A 19,984-nucleotide genomic window follows, 5' to 3' on the forward strand; every position below is an offset into this window, starting at 1 on the left:
TCTCCCTCCCTTTCTCCTCTCCCCTCCCCTAGACAGAAAGCAATCCAGTATATGTTGAACATTTGAGATTCTTCTAGACATACTTCCACATTTATCATGCTACACAAGAAAAATCAGATCAAAAAAGGAAAAATAGAGAAAAAAGGAAGCAAACAAGAACAAAAAAAGTGCAAATATTATGTTGTGTTCCACATTTCAATTCCCACAGTCTTCTTTCTGTGTGGAGATAGCTCTTTCCATCACAAGTCCATTGGAAATGGCCAGAATCACCTCACTGTTGAAAAGAGCCACATCCATCAGAGTTAATCATCACGTAACCTTGTTGTTGCCGTGTATAATGATCTCCTTATTCTGCTCACTTCATTTAGCATCAGTTCATGAAAGTCTCCCCAGGCCTCTCTGAAATCATCCTGCTGATCATCTCTTATAGAATAATAATATTCATATATCATAATTTATTCAGCCATTCTCCAACTAATGGGCATCCTTTCAGTGAAACATACTTGACAGAGGTAAAGGAATATCAGTACAACAAGAGGTATAGATAACATGTTTCATGGTTTACTCAGTTGTCTTTCTTGAATATGGAGAGAGAGTCACTAGAAAATGACATTAATATAGAAGAAAAATGTATCAATAAAATACTATTTTAATGACTTATAGGACAGAATGTCATTCAAGTCAAGTGATCCTCAGGGTCTGATAGAACTTGACATTCACCCTTTGTCATTTCAATGTGGATAATTATATGACATGGATCTATGTTGTCTGATGCTCTTTGGACCTGCTTTGTTTCTCAGAAAGATTTTTTTTTAACATTTCAACTTTTTAGCATCCTTTTCCTTTTAAATTTTGAGTTCCGGGGCAGCTAAGTGGTACGTGGATAAAGTACTAGCCCTGAAATCAGGAGGACCTAAGTTCAAATTTGGCCTCAGACACTTAACACTTCCTAGCTATGTGACCCTGGGCAAGTCACTTAACCCCAATTGCCTCAGCAATAAATAAATATTGAGTTCCAATTTGGCTCCCTCCCTCAACCTCTCCCATACCTACTGAGAAAGCAAGAAATATGATATCAATAATACATTTGGAATCATACAAAACACTTCCATATTACCTTTTTTTTAAAGTAAAAAATAAAGTGAGAAAGTTGTATTTCAATTTGCACTCAGAGTTCATCAGTTCTGAAAATGGATGGCATTTTTACAGCATGAGTCCTTAGGAACTGCTTGTTCTCATCTGCCCATTCTGACAGGAAAATCCTGACATGCTTGAGTTAGACACCCCTTATTTCACCAGTGGGTTTGAGGCTCTGTTGGTTACCTTCAACATTATTTAGTCCATCTGCTGAGATAATTTACTAGATAGGCCACTATTCATGCTACAGCTTTTTGGAGCCACAGTAAGAGTTGTAGATACCAAAATGAAGCCCTCACACCAGAAGTATTTATCTTTCTTGGACATACCACATACCCCTATGCCATAAATATGAAGTAATTTTAGATGGAAGGCACTGGGTGGGGGAAAAGAAGGAGAGGAGTTAAAGGCTTGTTGTAGATGGTAAAATTTAAGCTAAGATTTAAAGAAACTCAAAAGGCTGAAGTGAGGAGGGAAAGCATTCAGGCATTCATTCAGCCAATGAAAAGACATAAGAGTTGGGAGATGGAGTTTTGCATTGAAGGAATACCAAGAAGCCAGTATCTCTGATTCATAGAGAATGTGAAGGAGGGTAAATTTCAAGAAAACTGGAAAGATTAAAAGAAAAAAAAAAAAAAAAAAAGAACCAGGTTATGAAAAGTTTTAAATGACAACAGATTATATATATATTTATATATATACACCACCCCCCCCCCCAGGCTGGGGTTAAGTGACTTGCCCAGGATCACACAGCTAGGAAGTGTCTGAGATCAAATTTGAACTCAGGTCCTCCTGAATTCAAGGCTGGTGCTCTATCCACTTCGACACCTAGCTGACCCCTAACAGATTTTATATTTGACCTTGGAGGTAACAGGAAGCAATTAGAGTTTATTGAGTAAAAGAATCTCATGGTCAGAATTCTCTTTCGGGAAAAAAAAAAAATTAAATCACTTGTATAGCTGAGTACAATATGAAACAAAAAGCTGAGATATTTAAAGCTGCAAAAACAATTAGAGGGCTATTGTGAAAATTCAGACAAGAAGGAATGAAGGCATGAATTGAGGTAGTGATTGTGTAAGTATAGCAATAGGGATATTTGGAAGAAGGAAGTATTTATAGGAATAGATGAGTTCTATTTTCAATATATCCAAATCCAAAGAAATAGGATACCAAAGAGAGACTAAAATTGAATTATAAATGTATAAATCTTGGTCACATTTACCAGAAAAGATGGGGTGAGGGGTGATTGTAAAGACATCAACAACTACTAGTTGATATCCCAATTTTCTCATTTCTAGAAAGTCTTTGTGAGAATAGTCTACATGTTCATTGAAATTTTCCTTAATGAAAACATGAGAAGGTAGTTCATATTCAATAACAGATAATAACTTAATTTGAAAATTAAAATAAACTGAGAGATCAATTTGTTAATTAGGCTAATGGCCTCCTTCAGTTACCAAAGATCCTTAGTGAGGGTTGACTGAGTCTTTTAAATTTAGGTGTATCCATGTAAAATGTATGGGATTACCTGCCATGGGGGGGGGGGGGAGGGAGTGGAGGGAAGGAGGGGATAATTTGGAAAAATGAATTAAAAAAAAAAGATTTCAAAAGATAGACAAGAAAAAAAAAATTTAGGTGTATCTTGCTTCTGATGGATATAATAGTACATTATTTGGACCTTCCTTGGCAAAGGTAATAATTCTGGTTAATAGACATTTAAATGAGGTGGTGAATTAAGAGTCACCTCAGCCCCTCCCATTACTTCCTCTTTGGGAGATAGGAATAATTCTCAGATGGCAGGATTAGTCTGCAGACAGGGTGTAGTCTATAAAGGCTTTGGTTGAATTAATTTGCATTTGAATTACAAAGATGGATAATATCAAGGTGGAGATACAAACTAAAATAATAGAATTGAGATTCAAATGACTAGAAACTACCAGAGTAAAGGATGGAAATAATTATAAAACAAAATCTTGACCTAGAGGTAAGTCTCTACAGAATTTAGGTGAAGAGTGAAATTAAAGGGTAAGGTATTTGAACTTATTGGGGTATGAAAGTGTATGAAAATCTATGCCAGCTTGATGAAGTCTTTAAAATGCAATTCAAATTAATTTTCAATTTGACAATGACCATACAATCACTTAGAAATGTATTGTATAAAATCACAATTCTGTTGTTTGCTAATTTAAAAAATGCATAGCCATGGTAAATCAAAAGGGAATTCAGAAATAACTGTGATCATGGAGATATTATTTTCCATTATCATGGAGAATGAATATCCTGAGCAGAATGAAAGAGAAGATGCTTTCCCTAACAAAGTTGTTTTTCAGTTGTATCTGACTTTTTATTTTATTACCTTTATCTTATTATCTTTGCTATTTAATAATTAATCACATCTAAAACCTGGCTTACAATTACATTCAGTTAAAGAAAAAATAATGATGGATTGTAGAAGTTGAACCCCCAAAATATATTGGGCTTATGGGCTGTATTAAGAGGTATTTCAGAAGAATTTGTAGGCTTAAACTGTCTCCAAATCAAGAAGCAAAAATTTTATTAAGCCATTGACTGGCAGGCTAAGTTTCTAAATGGAGTTAATGATTAATAAGGGGAAAAACAGGGGCCAAGTTCCCTAGTGGAACTTGCCATTAACAAGGTTAAGAGAGGCTAAATTCCTACCTGATGAACTAGCCATTGTGATGCTTAGTAAATGGGTAAAGCTCCTCAAAAATTTGTCATTAACAAGGAGAAAGATGGGAATAATTTGATATCACAAGGTGGACTAAATTCCTAATCAACTAGCTGTTGTATGTGAGCTAAGTTCCTAAATGGAGGTAGTAAAGAACAGGGGTACCAGTAGGTTCTTTTATAGAAGAAAAATAACTTCAAGAGTAGACAGCTATAGCTTGATCTTCTGATGGTTACAGTAACTGTGAGGTCATGATAATTTTGCCAATGTAAGAAATTCCACAAGGAAATCAATAGGGTCCCACTTTAGGAGAGGTCCTCCTCCCTGCTTGTCTCAGAGAGTAATTTGGCCTCCAGATATTATACAGTAAATCTGGTCCCCTCCTTTAAAGCTCCTCTTGATGGCCTACTTAGCTACCAAGAACCTGGTTTTGTTGGCATCTTATTCACCCCATCAATAATAATAACAATAGTCAATATTTATATAGTACTTACCATATGCCAGTCACTGCATTAAGCATTTCAGGAGACTTCAGGGAAGATGAGTACGTTTGGTTTGGAGGCTACTTTCCACATTTGGTGTCTATTTGCCATCCAACTCTTAACCTGTGGCCATAAGAAGCTGTAGTATGCACAGCAATTACACGTTACATACACAAAGTAAATCATTTCTCCACAGATGGGCTAACCAGGTTGAGGGTCCTCAAATCCATTGTTGAGTTAGGAGGATATCTGTCCCAAACCTGTGAAAACTTTTCTCAGGAGAATGGGCAGATGTGAACAATGTGTTCCAATGTACCGTGAAGGCAGCAAAAACAGGAGCTGGGAAGTGAGCTATTGATGGGATTTAGGAGAACAATTCCAGTCCCAAGTCCCAAGTGATGTGATTTAGGATTCAGCATCAAATGTTTAGGCACCAAATGTGAAGAATTCACAATGGCCATTCTCTCTGACAAAAGATCAGTTGATTTAGAAAAAGTTACAGTCAAAATGAAGGGATAAAATAGACACCAGGTGAATGTTGGAAACGATCTTTGCATGAATTTAGAAAAATAAAATACTATTTAAAATTTTTTGTAAATAAAATTTGCAAAAAAAGGGAAAAAGATACCAAGAATGGTAAATGTGAAATAGAGTTCAAGGAATTCGCAATTAACCGGAAGAAAGGAATACACTATGAAGTTAGAGCATACCTTTAGATGACAGGCTAAATCCATAGAGAAGTCTAGCACCTTAAAAGACTTAGTTAGCTATAAGAAGAAGAAAGATACCATGAGGCATAATGAAGGGTGAGAGGAGAGATACTATATGGCATGGGGCAAAGGGAGGAGGAAAAACACCATGAGGCAGAATGTCATAGCAAACTGATCCAAAATAGTTCGGCAAAAATGGTGTGAGCCATGGACAGATTTATAGAGGAAATTTAACTTCAGGGCTAACTTGAATTTCTGACTGGATGACTTCCACAGAGGGTAGAACTACTAGGTTAAACCGATCCCCATCAGTGCCCTTCTCTACCTGCCCCAAGGAGCAATTCCATCAATGCTTCAGTTTTCTCTGCCAATCACATCCAGCTTCTCAGGACCTCATCACTATTATCAGTCATCTTGACTTTTGTCTTACCATTGCATTTCAATGACTCTAAAAGAAAAAGTAAGGACAATAATTTCAGTAACCCTGAATCATTTAAATTCAATTTATGAGTGAATCAAAAGGCATTCCCCATACCATTTTACCATTTTTAGCTACCTCAAAGTCCTGTGGTGACAGTAAGTGATGAAGCAGCAGATACAAATACACAGATAGTCACAAACTGCACACAGACCACTGGATCATTCTCAATGGACTGAGGCAGAAGTAGGATTCAGTAGCCCCATGGCTATCTAAACAACCTTTTTAAAGGACCATACTTCTCACCTCCTGGCATGAGGAAGGGGCTAGAAAATATGCCTTAAAAAACTTAACTCTGGTCTACTTACAGAGGCAGGCAGAAATCCTATCCTGCAGTCAAAACACAATATTCAAAAAAACTTTTGCAAAAATGATTCCACTAACTAATAATGCATGGAATGGGATCATGTTTATGAACAACACAAAATCTAGTAGATTTGAAAGACAAAAGCTCTTGTTGCAAAAAACAACTAGGAGTTCTGAGAGAAACAAGGTTGGCAAATGAAGTCCAGCTTACTACATTCAGAACTGGATGCATGTTTTTTCCTGGAGTTTTCTGAAGTACCATGAAGCTAGCATAAGTCTTACAATCAAAACTAAACTATTCAACAAGCCTCCAAAAGGATTGAACGACAAGCTCACGACAAAGTGACAATCACTTGCAAGACAACACCAAACCACCATCATCAATACCTATGCTCCATGAAGAACTCTGATATGGTCAAAAGAAAATTTTGTGAAGACCTGGAGACTCTCATCACTGATGTGCCAAAAGAGCCAAGCTTGTAATTGTAAATTTAAGGCCATTAATAAGCACATAGATTGTGAGACATGTCAGGAAATCCTTGGGAAGAATGGAGTCATAAACAGCAATAACAACAGTCACTTCTGAAGACTTTGTACATCTTATGACCTTCTCCTCAACCTTCTGTTTATCTAAATGCAATAAAACTTCATGAATTACTCCCTCACAGCAAATACAGGCATTTAATAGACTACATCATTATAAAGAGAAGAGATAGAGGATGTGAGAGCAACAAAGGTGACATGTGGCTCAAAGTGCTGGACTAATCAGACTTAGCCTCTTCAAGTAATTAACAAAAATGCCTGCCCCCAAAACCAGAAGACTTAATGTCAACCAATTAGAGCATTTTTCCTACTGAAAAAAAGTTTGTTGTTAACTTGGAGGGAAAGCTGAGCCAACACTTGGTCAGCAACAGTGAAGCACAAAAGGAGTGGGCACTTTCAGAAATTTGGTATACAGTACTGCATTTACTCATCTAGGCCTGAACACTCACAAACAACAAGATTGATTTGATGAAAATGATGGGGAAATTCAGAAGCTGCTAAATGAAAAGCAAAAACTTTACAGGGTTTACCAGCAGGATAGTACAAACATCTCTAAGAAAGTAGCATTTAACTCTATCAAAAGCTTAAAGAGACAGATGAAATTCAATGTTATACAAATAGTCACAATTCAAAGTGTTTTTATCATGATGCCCTGAAAACCATATATGGGCTAAAAACCTATGGAACATCTCAATTCTCAGCCATGAGAATTCTCAGTACATTGAGATCATCCTTGAGGGATGAGCTGAACACTTCCATACTATTTTCAACAGGTCATCATTGACCAATGCTGAAGACATTAACTGTATGTCTCAGGTTAAGGTCAATCCCTCTCTGGTCAAACTTGAATGCCATTCAGCTCCTGTCCTATGGCAAAGAATCTGGTGTTAATTCCATCCTAGCAGAATATATGGGGGAGGGGGGAGAGGTCTACTGCTCATGCAAATGTTGATTGAAATCTTCCAGGTAATATAGCAAAAGTGGCTATCCCCCAGGAGTTCAAGGATGTTTCCATTGTCCATCTCAATAAAGGAAATGGATTATTTTGTAAAAAATCACAGCAGGGTTCCTCTCAATAATTTCTGGGAAGATTCCTACCAGAGCCCTTCTTAAAAGTCTTATCTTTCAATTGGAAGATGGTCATTTGTCTGAGAGACAGTGTGACTTCAGAAAAGGCAGAGGAAGGGGTTGATAGGGTATTTGCTGCCTGACAGCTCCAGGATAAGTGTCAAGAGCAAAAGAGAGCGCTGTATACAACGTTCATCAATCTGACCAAGGCCTTTGATACTGTCAATTGTGAGGGCCTGTGGAAGATCATGGCAAAATTTGATTTCCCAGAGAGATTTATCTCTGTATTCCAGTTTCATGATGGCATTTTTGCCCGGGTTATGGATAATGGACAATGCTCTTGTATTTTCCCAGTCACCAAGGAAGTGAAGCAGGACTGTGTGCTTGTTCCCACACGTGATATTTTCAATGGTGACAGATCCCTTCAACAAGGACAAAAATAATATCAAGAAGGGCAGCTAGGTGGCTCAGTGGATAGAGCACCAGTCCTGAAGTCAGGAGGACCTGAGTTCAAACGTGACCTCAGACACTTAATACTTCCCAACTATATGACCCTGGGCAAATCACTTAACCCCAATTGCCTCAGCAAAATCATAACATCAAGGTCAGCTACCTCACTGATGACAAATTATTTAATTTGAAAAGATTAAAGTTGAGGGAGAATTGGTATGTGACTTTTTTGTTCACAGATGATTATGTATTCAGTGCAGTCTTTGAGGCTGATATGCAACAAAATACAGATAGAGTCTCTGCTGCTGTGCTAATTTTGTCCTAATAATTAACACCAAAGAGGTTCTCCAATATCCAGCACCATATTATTCATATATTGAACCACTGGTTACAGCACATGCAGAGATTTTGAAAGCTATGGATTAGTTCACCGTGGCAGTATACTTTCCAGGAATATCCACACAGTTGATGAGGTTGACACATGAATTGCCAGAACTAGTTCAGTGTTTAGGAGGCTTTGAAGGAAAACGAGGGAGAAGAGATATTGAACTGCCTAACAAACCAAAGGCCTACAGAGCCATTGTACTGACCTCAGTGCTTTATACCTGTGAAACTTGAACAGTCTTCCAGTGCTATGCCAGGAAACTGAATCATTTTCATTTGAATTGTCTTTATTTTTTTAATTATATATATACATGGATAATTTTTGACATTCACCCCTACAAAATCCTGTGTTCTAATTTTTTCCTCCCTTCCCTCCACCACCTTCCTCATTTGACAAGTGATCCAATATATATTAATCATGTGCAATTCCTCTATACATATTTCTTTCTTTTTTTTTTTCTTTTGAGGCTGGGGTTAAGTGACTTGCCCAGGGTCACACAGCTAGGAAGTGTTAAGTGTCTGAGACCAGATTTGAACTCGGGTCCTCCTGAATTCAAGGTTGGTGCTCTATCCACTGTGCCCCCATATTTCTTTCTAAAAATATCATGTACAAAAAAAAATCAGATCAAAAAGGGAAAAAATGAGAAAGAAAACAAAATGCAAGCAAACAACAACAAAAAGAATGAAAATGCTATGTTGTGATCCACATTCAGTCCCCACAGTCCTCTCTCTGGGTACAGATGACTCTCTTTGTCACTGAACAATTAGAACTGAACAACAACAGTTTGAATCATCTCATTGTTGAATAGAGCCACATCCATCAGAATTGATCATCTTATAATCTTGCTATTATCATATACAATGTTCTTCTGGTTTTGCTCACTTCACTTAGATCAGTTCATGTAAGTTTCTCCAGAACTCTCTGAAATCACCCTGCTGATCATTTGTTATAGAATATGAATTGTCTTTCTTAAGGAGAATCTGAAGATCACTGGACAGGATAAGGAACTGGACACTGCGGTTCCTTCTCAAGCTGACCTTCCAGGCATTCAAACCTATGGCAGACAGCTTGGTTCTCCAATGGGCTGGCCACATTTTTCACAGAGCAAATGTAGGTTTGCCTAAAAGACTTTTTTGCAAAGAACTCACACAAGACAAGCACTCACATGGAAGTCAGAAGAAGTGATTCAAGGACATTCTCAAGGTCTCTATGAAGAACTTTGGAACAATTGTGAGACACCAGCAAAAAACTGTCCAGCATTCATCAAAGAAGGTATTGTAATCTGGGAGCTCAGTAGAATTACAACAGTTCAAAAGAAACATGAGAAGTACAAATTTAGAGACATCTCTAATCCAAATGTTCATATAGACTATTTGTACTTGACCTGGTTAGAATCTTCTGAGCTTCTATTGGTCTGACCATCCAAAGTGGACATACTGTAACTTGACTCCAACATAGGTATTATTTTGGTCTTCTTTGAGAATGAAGGACAACAATTCACCATCATTTGATTCTCACAACAACCCAATGAGGTGGGTAACATTGCTATTTTCCTCTTCATGGATCAGGAAACTGTGACCCTATTGTCCATTGGTTTTTCTTGCCAAACATACTAGAGTGGTCTGCCATTTCCTTCTCCAATGGGTTAAGAAGAACAAGATTTAGAAGATCACTATATACTTCAACAATACTGTATGAAGATATATTCTGATGGAAGTGAATATCTTCAACATAAAGAAGATCCAACTCTCTTCCAGTTGATCAATGATGGACAGAAACAACTACACCCAGAGAAGGAACACTGGGAAGTGAATGTAAAATATTAGCACTACTGTCTTTCTATGCAGGTTACTTATACCTTCGGAACCCAATTCTTAACGTGCAACAAGAAAATTGGATTTACACACATATATTGTATCTAGGTTATACTGTAACACATGTGAAATGTATGGGATTGCCCGTCTTCTAGGGGAGGGAGTAGAGCAAGGGAGGGGAAAATTTGGAAAAATGAATACAAGGGATAATGTTATAAAAAAAATTACTCATGCATATATACTGTCAAAAAAATTTATAATTATAAAATTAATTTAAAAAAAAGACGAAGAACAAGGTTTAATGACCTGCCAAAGTTACACTATTAGTAAGTATCTGAAGTCACATTTGAACTCAGGTTTTCCAGGCTCAGCATTCTATCTACCTACATCCTACCCTAACATTATGCTCTCTTTTACAGATGTCATTGTCTTGATTGCATCAAGCCTCAAAACAATACAAAATTTTCTCAGTAAAATCCATTGTCAGTTAATAAAGACAAGTCTAACTAATCACATTGGGGAAAAAACCAAGTGAATGAGAAGTACACAGATTAGAAAATGCAAAATTTTAGTTAGTTAGTCCATTGAAATATACAGACCTAAATGGGGCATAGGATAGAACTTGTGATTTCAGTGGTATGGAGTTCTACTGAATGAGGAAACTTCCTCTACCAATACAACTTCTTGTTGTACTCTACCAATACAATATTTCTCTGCAACTTATATTGGAGAGCTGCCTAGAACACAAAAGGTTGCATAGTCTAGCCAGGATTATACAGCCAGAATATGTCATTGGCAGGACTTGAACTTCCCGGCTTTGGGAAAAGAGCTGTCTCTATTCACTACACCACATTGCTTGTCATATCACATGGATAGACATGCTGTAGATGAACTATGAACTGGATACAGAAGTAGATAGTAAAAAAAAAACTTCATGTGGATAGCACCTGAAAGAAGCGTAAGTAGGGTGTTCTGTGAACCCAAACCGAATACTATAGTCTCCCAGTAATGCCATATGCCTGTGAACCATGGAATATCATGATCTCAGAAGAATAAAAAATAAAGGTAATGTCTAGAGCAATGAAAAGATTTAGATAATTCCAAGCATCCTACCAATAAGGTTTGTGCAACAAAGTAATAGAAAAGACATTATTGAGAAGGCACTTTGCCAGAAAAAAATCAAGCAGCAACAGTGAAGAATAACAAATGAACAGCAGAATGTTTCTCTAGGACCTAGGAAAAAATTTATAAATCCAGAGGAAGTCTTTCAGTTAAGTGGAACACTGAACCTGGAATCAGGAATGCCTGAATTCTCTGACACTTAGCAATTGAATGACTCTGGGTAAGTCACTTAAATTCTGTCTGCCCCAGTTTCTTCACTTGCTAAATGGAAATAATAGTAGCATTTTCCTTATCAAGACTGGCATAAAGATCAGTGAAATAACATATGTGAGATGCTTTGCAAAGTTTAAAATAATATATAAATGCTAGCTTTTTTTTAATGAATTGGGCAGATCTAACACAGAACTGGAAAAGACATAAGTAAGAATCATACTAATTGAGGAAGTATGGAAAAGAGGAAAGGGCAAGACATACCAATCGAAAGATTCAATGATGTTGTGAGAAGAATCCTGGATATTTCAAAGTGTCTGGACATGTCTAGGTTCACTCACAGCCAGAAGAGATTTACCTGGATAGTTAAAGGATTTTGTAACCAAGCTATAGGAAAGTGAGTTGAAGAAATTGAGGATGCTTAGCTTAGATGGGAGAAGACTCAGAGGATTTATAACAGCAGTTATTGTTATGTGAAAGATTTTCATGTGGGAAGAATTAGGTTTATTGGATCATTGATTTAGAAGTAGGAGGAGATGTGGAGGTCCTCCAGCTTACACTTCATTTTATAGAAAAGGAAAATGAATGTCGAGAAGTTGTGCTTGCTTGCTCAAAGTCACACAAGTATATGAGGAAGAATTGGGACCCAGATCTTCAAGATTCTAAGTGTGGGAATCTATTCCCTTCTGTCACACTGCCTTCCTTCATTCTTTTTGGCTCCACTGGGCAGAAGTAGGACTAGCTGGTAAAAGTCACCTATCCATTAAGCTTTCTTAATAATATCAGTTGTTCAAAGTGAAATTAGGAAGGATTGTTTCAAACATCACCAACTCTCAGAAGTTCTTCAAGTGAAACTCCTTATAATCAAGGACTATTTCTTCTTGTCCTTTTCTCTACTATAGAGCCTGGCTCATAGTAGGTATTTATTAAGAACTCTTGGTTGATTTTGTCATGGTTTTGAGGTTCTGCTCCAGGTGGCCAGGCTGGTTTCCCCAGTCCCAGTCAATTGTCCTAAAATGGATCTGACCAAGCCACATCCCCTACTCAATAAATTCCTGTGTCTCCCTCCTATCTCAAAGATCCAATATAAAATCCTGTTTGGAATCTGAAATTCTTCACAATATGCTTTTCAAGATGTAAATAATGTCTTTTTAACATAAATAATGTCTTTTCCCCATGAATCTATTAGTTCCTTAAAGGCAAAAACTATCTTTTGCCTTTCTTTGTATCCTGAAAATTTAGCACAGTGCCTGGCATGTTGCAAGCATCTTATAAATGCTTGTTGATTGACTGCTGAATCTTGTTTGTCTGCTGAAGAAATAACCTTTTCTGAGCCTGGGGTTTCATAGCTCCATTGGCCAAGAAACCTTTTCTTTGAGACATCTCTCATATGTGTGAAGGTTGTGGAGAAGTAAACTTTACCAGTAATACTTGCCCAGAATCAATTTTCAGTTCTCTGAATTTACAAGCAGAGGGAGTGTCTGGTACAATCTCAGAGCAGCAGACAGCACTCAAATCATTTACATTAGGCTTTGAATATATTATGGGTTTCTTTTGCAGCCAGGGATTTGCCTCACTGCTTAAGTTTTGCTTAGATAATATTGAAATGAGTTTATCTTCCTAGAATACACACTAACTGACAGAAAGGGGCAGGTACCCAGAACAGGAAACTAAACTGTTATTAAACTTCTGCCATAGATAATCCACTTGTGCGTAATAAAGAGTTTATTTTATGTAGTGATTGTTGTCTGGAAAGGACCTTTGAGGAAAAAAGAAAATCACTGCCCAAATCAGCTAGTCAATGAAAATGAAACAGCTCTAGTATGCACAGCCTTGTGGATGTTTCAAATAGAAATAGACAATGGGCCATGTTTTTTTGGTTTGTTTTTTTGAAGCATGTTTTTCAGCTTCCCCCCTGAAGTTCAGTGTTCTCACCTGGGCTATTCAGTCAGTCAACAAATAACAATACAAGGCGCTGTGGTAAATGCTGGAGGAACAAAGAAAAGGAATAAACAGTTCCAGTTCCTAAGAAGCCCAGTCTATTGTGGGACAGAAGAAAGAGTGAGGAGACATAGCATGCAAACAACTATCTACAAACAAACTATATAGGAGAAATAGGATATAATAAAGAAAGAGAAGGCACTGGAATTAAGAAGGAGCAGGAAAAGCTTCCTGTAGAAAATGGGACTTCATCTGGGACTTGAAGAAAGCCAGGGAAACTAAAAGGGGAGAACTATTGAAATAGTCTTCTGGGCAACTAGATAGCACAGTGGAGTCAGGAATACCTGAATTCAAATGGAATCTCAGACATTACTGTTGTGTGACCCTACACAAATCACTTAACCCTGATTGCCTCAGGATGTGTGTGAGAGACAGCTTTCTGGCTGATCTCCTTGCCCTAAATCACTCCTCAATTCAATATTTCTTCCCCTCAGCTATGGAAGTGATCTTCCTAAAAGCACAGTTCACACATACATAAGAAACTCCATTAGCTCCCTATAATCTCCAGGATTGAAAAATAACCCCCCCCTTTTGGCATTCAAAACCTTTCCCAATCTGCTCTTTTCCATTTTCTGGTCTTCTTCTTAGGCTTTATCCCCTCCAAGTATTTCAGGACCAGAGATAACTTTCTTGCTTTTCTTCCAACACAAGATTCCATCTTGACTCCTTGCCTATCCTCCATGCCCAAAATGTCCTCTTGAATTTCTTCAAGATTCAGCTCCAATGCTATCTTCTGCAGGGAGCTTTTCTACGCCCCCACTCCCAATCCTGATCTTCCTCCTGAGATTACCATCCATTCTGTCTTTGTGTGTCTAGTATGTCCACTCAGGTCCCTCACCACACACATGTTGCCTACCCCATTAGACAGCAAGCATCCTGAGAACAGGGACTGTTTTCTTGCCTCTTTTTGTGTTGTTTTTGCCTTTCATCCCCAGCACTTAGCACAGAGCCTGGCACATAGAAGGTCCATCCCAAATGTTTGTTGACAGGTTGACTGCTGGACCTTAGTGGACTGTTCAAAGGGCTTAGTTCATAAGGAATTCCTTAAAAAGATGTTAGGCACCCAATGAAGCCCATTTTGGGTAGATATCACTTCCTTCCTTGTACTTTATTATTTGTACTTGATCATCACATTGTTCTGGGGATGGAGTCTCCTACACTTTGTCTCCCCCCATCTCTTAAAAAAATGGCATGAGAAGAAAATTATTTAAAGAGCTCCAAATATGTGGTCAAAGAACCTTAGTTCAATTGATTCAAGTGTTTATTACACACTCACTATGTCCTAGGTTTTGAGGATACAAGACAAAATCCTGGTCTTAAAGTACTTATATTCTAATCAAATTTATACTTCAAATTCCAATTGGGCTACCTTGGACAGTCCTTTAATCTTGCCAGCCCTCAATTTCCTTAGTTGTAAAGTGAAAAGATTGGACTAAATCAGGAATTCTTAATGTAAAGACTGATGAACTCAAGGTTTTTTAAAATATTTTGATTTGTTATTAGGTACAAAAAATAATAATGAAGACAACTATATTTCAAGATAGTTCCCTCTCTATTTTATTTTACACACTGAAAACTATTAGTCTAAAAAAGATCTATAAGCTTCACCAGATTGCCCAAGGGGTCCATAACACACAAAAGATTAAGAACTCCTTGGCTTGATGAATGTGAACTTGAAATCCATTCCAGCTCAAAATAGTATAAAGTTCTATTTTTTAAGACCAAGATAGAAAGGCATTCTTTACATCAGGGACTTTCTGTGGAAAGCTGAACTTGGAATCAGGAAGACTTGAGTCCAAATTCTACCTGAGTATTTTTTTTTAACCATTCTTTCTATCATTTCCCCAATATCCCTTTTCTTCCTCCCTCAGAGAGCCATCCCATAAAGTAAATAGCATTTTTTAAAAAGAAATAAAGGAGAAAAGTAGAGGGAAAAGTCAACTTAACCAATTAACATATTGAAAAAGTCTGAAGACATGGCCAATACAAGTGGGTCCTTCCTTCTTGAAAGGGTCAGTGGGAGTATGTGCCTATATTTCTTTTCTCATGCCATGTTTGTTCTTTTTGCAACATTCATTTTTAATTTTCTTTGTGGTTGTTCTTTCCACGAATGATGTAGTCATTATGTATATTGTTTTCTTGGTTTTCAATGCAGTGAGTTTCAGTGAAACCAACATTTTATTAAGGACTTATTCTGTGTTGCCATCAAGGACCTTAAATGCAGGCATACCTCAGAGATATCATGGGTTCAGTTCCAGACTACCACAATAAAGCGAATATTGCAATAAAGTGAGTCATGAATTTTTGGTTTCCCAGTGCATATAAAAGTTATGCTTACACTATACTGCCGTCTATTAAATATGTAATAAACAAAACAATTTACATACTTTAATTAAAATACTTTATTGCTAAAAAAAATCTGAGACTTCAAATAAGTCATTAGCTTTTTGGTGGTGGGGGGGCAGTCTTTTCTCAATGTTCATGGTTGCTGACTGATCAAGGTGGTAGTTGATGAAAGTTGGTGTGACTATGGCGGTTTCTTAAAATAAGATAACAATTTTGCAACTTCACTTGACTTTTCTTTTCACTTGAACACTTAGAGGCCATTGTAGGATTATTAACTGACTTAATTTCAAAATAGGGAGATAGCTAGGGGGATGATCCATCAATGGAGCAGTCAGAACACACATACATTTATTTGTTTGCCATTTTATGAGGGTAAGGTTCATGGAGCCTCAAAACAATTATAATCATAATATCAAAGATTATCGATCACAGATCACTATACCAGATATAATATGAAAAGGTTTGACATATTACAAGAATTACCTAAATATGAAACAGAAACATATTATGAGTACATACTGTTGGAAAAATGGTACCAGTAGACTGGTTCAAGGCAGGGTTACCACAAATCTTCAGTTTATAAACTCAGTATTTGTGAAGCACAACAAAGCAAAACACAGTAAAATGAGGTATGCTCCTATACATCACAGGTTGTCCAAGACATGTATGCTGTAAATATGCTGTACATGTAAGGAAGAGAGATACAGAAAAATTATAAAAATTGGAGGACAAGATTACTTAAGGATGTAGGATGATAAGAGAGTAGATTTAGAGCGGGAAATGATCCTAAAGATCATATAGTTCAACCTTCCCCCAACTCTTACACTTTTTTTTTAAATAAATGAGAGACATTAAGTGACTTACTCATGATCACACAATAAGGAATAGTTAGGAAGTGTCAGGAGCAGAAATTCAATCTACATCTTCCTGACTCTGTTCAATGATCTATATGCCATAAGTCTGACATAAGATCTGTCTTCAGATGGATTTCAACAGGTAGAGATAAGGATTAATAGTGTAAGAGCATAGCTTTAAATCCAAAATGTATCTTAGAGATCACCTAGTCTAATTCCTTCATTTTACAACTGAGCAAGCTGAGGCTCAGGGTCACACAGATAGTAACATATTTATAAGGTAACCGTACATTAAAGGTTGGCTTCATAAGCCAGTTCACAAAAGCCTATTTAAAATGGAGCCTCCCTTTGGTGGAGCATCTATGGACAAAAGCCATTGCAATATATTCCCATTAATGGAAGTAAGATCACAGTCAGATTTGCAGACCACTTTCCCTATATCTCACTATAACCCTCCAAAGTAGGTAGTAAAAATATTATTATTCCTCATTTTATAGATGAAGATATTGATACTCTGAAAGTCTGTCTTATATGACTTGTTCATGATCATACAGTAAAAGCTCTGAGATAGGATTTGTACCTTCATTCTCTTGATTCTAAACTCAGGATTATATATATTATTATATTATAATTTGCTATTCAATCATATCCAATTCTCTGTGACCCATTTGGGGCTGTTTTTTGTTTCTTTGGGTTTTTTTGGGGGGGAGTTGACAAAGATACTGGAGTAGTTTTGCCATTTTTTTCTTCAGCTCATTTTACAGGTAAGGAAACCTAAGCAAACAGGATGAAGCTACTTGCCCAAGGTGACACAGCTAGTTTGGATTAGAGTTCAGGTTCTTAATTCCAGGTCCAGTGTTCTATCTATTACCTCAGGCAGAGCTCCAGATAGACAACTTACTATTCAACTTGGGAACATAGAGGATCTGGGTTCAAATTTTGCTTCTGGTAATAATTATGTGACCTTAGACCAATCAATGTATCATCTCAGTTTGTTCCTCTATAAATAAGGGGTTAAGGGGCATCTAGGTGGTGGAGTGGATAGAGCACCAGCCCTGAAATCAGGAGGACCTGAGTTCAAATCTGGTCTCAGAACTTTAAGACTTCTTAGCTGTGTGACCCTGGGCAAGTCACTTAACCCCAATTGCCCTCAGAAAAAAAACAAAACAAACAAAAAAAAACCCAACAAACAAACAAACAAACAAAGGGGAGGGGGAATTAGACAGAAATCTGTCCATTTCAAGAGCTATGAGCCTACGTGATCTTATAATATATAATTACATAATTTATCATTTATTCAGTGTTTATGCACCCACCTTTATTCAAGGCACTGTGGCAATGGGGACATAGGAAAATAAGCTAGGGTGTGAGAGTAATTGAGATTCAGTGGGAAGAACTGAGGACCTGAGTAGCACAGATCTACTACTTAGAAAGCTGTGTGAGACCTTGGACACAATCACTGTTCTTCAGTTTCCTGATCTGAAAAATGAGAAAGTTCTTAAGAAACAGAAATATTAAGACTTGCAAGCTCTAAATCTTTGCTCTTTTGAGTTCTTGACCTATAGGACCTTCTAATTTAGCTGACATTTCCCCCCTCCCCTCTATGTGAAAGAGATGAGACAGGAAGAGGTCAAATAATGGTGTTATTATTAGCAAGATATTATTAGGTGCACAACCTAGACAAAAGTGATAGTGAAAGTTACTAAGAAGAGAGATCAATATGGGTTGGAGCAAATCCAGAGGACACCCTGGTGGGTTGTATGCACCTCTGGTGAGGAATACAACCAGGAAGGCACAATTTGGCTGGAAGGAGGTCATTAGGAAGAGGCCATATTCTTGGGGGAACCTGAATCAGACATTTATTATGTAATCCCAAGTAAGTTATTTAAGTCCTCTGAACTCTGTAAAATTGGGTTTCAAAATGCACTTATCTGCCTTACAGAGCGGCTCTAGGTGAAGCTCTTTTTAACCCTAAAAGTGTAGAAGGAACTAATCTTCCACTGCTGTTATTGGGCATCTGGGGCAAGAGCAGCGGGATTCAAAAGAGACAGGCAAAAATTAGTTTCCATGGGGGGATGGGGAAGTGAACCTGGAATTTCACTGATAGCGGGAACTCCCGGACCAGGAACCTCCTTCTGCCAATCTTTTAGAGGGTGCTGGTGCACGCAAATGACTTGACCAGCGTCACAAAGCCAGTGTAAGGATGGAGAGGAGAAAAGGAGAGCCGGACCCACGTTTTCTCAGTGGAATCGTTCTCCCGCCTCTGCCAAAGACCTCCGAGCGACACTGGGAAAGTTACATGACTTTCTGGGCCTCAGTTTCCTTCTCTGTAAAATGCGGTCTCTACCGTTCCTTGCAACTTTAAACTCCGCTCTTCGGATTCCCGAGGGCTCTCCCAACATTCCCTGGTAGAGTAAAACTGGAAAACTCCCAGCCGACGCTCCACCTCCACCCGAGCCCAGACGCGTGGCCGGCCCACAGAGGGCGCAGCCGCTTCGGGGAAGCCGGCTCACGAGCTCGAGTGGGTGGGCAGGCGGGCGCGCGCTAGCGGGGACAGCCCAGAGCGCGGGCGCGCGCGCATTCCCGGACCCCGGCGGTGTCGCGCTGCTGCGTGCGCGCGGCCCAGGTGTGGAGCAGAAGGAGGGGGCGGAGGAGGAGGGGGCGGAGGCTGCTGGCCCAGCTGGGCGGCCCCCTCCGAGGGAGGAGGTGGAGAGGAGGGGGAGGAAGGGGAGCAGAGGGCCAGGCAGGGGCGGGGCCGGGCCGGACCAGGGCGGGACCAGCCGCCGCTGTCTCCGTCTCGGTCTCCCGTCTCCCACAGCGCCCGGGCAGCCGCAGCGGGAGGAGCGGAAACTGCCGGGTCTGGGCTTTCTTCGGAGACGCCTCCGCCACGAACCGTGCCGCCCTGCCAGCGCATCCCCGGCCCTGCCCGCCTCAGTCCGGGCCGCCGCCAGCCTCGCTGTCCTCGGGGGGCCTCAGATCTCCCCAAGCCTAGCCCAGTCCGGCCCGGCCCAGACCGGCCCGCGCCTCCATCCTCGGCCGCCGGGATCCCACCTGTGCAACCCGCGCCATGGCGGAGCAAGAGAGCCTCGAGTTCGGCAAGGCGGACTTCGTGCTCATGGACTCGGTCTCTATGTCCGAGTTCATGGCCAACCTCCGGCTCAGGTAGGCGGGGACGGCGGTGGGGGGAGGGGGGGACGCGACCCCCTGCGAGGGCAGGATGCTCTGCGCCTGGCGCGGGCCGAGGCGGGGCGGGGGCAGAGGGAGGGGGCCGGGGAGGGGACCGAGCGGCTCCGTCGCGGGCATCCCCCAAGTCCAAGTTGCCTCCCTGCAGTTGCCCCCTCGCGTCATTCCGGCTGGGAGGCTGGGGTTCCCAGCGCGCTGTTTTCCGG

At 39.4% G+C, this 19,984-nt stretch overlaps 1 protein-coding gene across 1 annotated transcript in view; it reads left to right on the forward strand.

Moving 5' to 3' along the window:
• The first annotated feature begins 19,409 nt into the window (after positions 1-19,409).
• MYO1D (myosin ID) overlaps positions 19,410-19,984 on the forward strand; it is a 372,129-nt gene continuing 371,554 nt past the window's right edge. Inside the window, exon 1 of the mRNA XM_074263605.1 lies at positions 19,410-19,757. Within this exon, the coding sequence (XP_074119706.1) occupies positions 19,663-19,757 (95 nt within the window). The 5' untranslated portion in view covers positions 19,410-19,662. The remainder of the gene's footprint in view (positions 19,758-19,984) is intronic.

This window comes from Sminthopsis crassicaudata, chromosome 4 (genome assembly GCF_048593235.1).
Source record: "Sminthopsis crassicaudata isolate SCR6 chromosome 4, ASM4859323v1, whole genome shotgun sequence".
Taxonomy (NCBI): domain Eukaryota; kingdom Metazoa; phylum Chordata; class Mammalia; order Dasyuromorphia; family Dasyuridae; genus Sminthopsis; species Sminthopsis crassicaudata.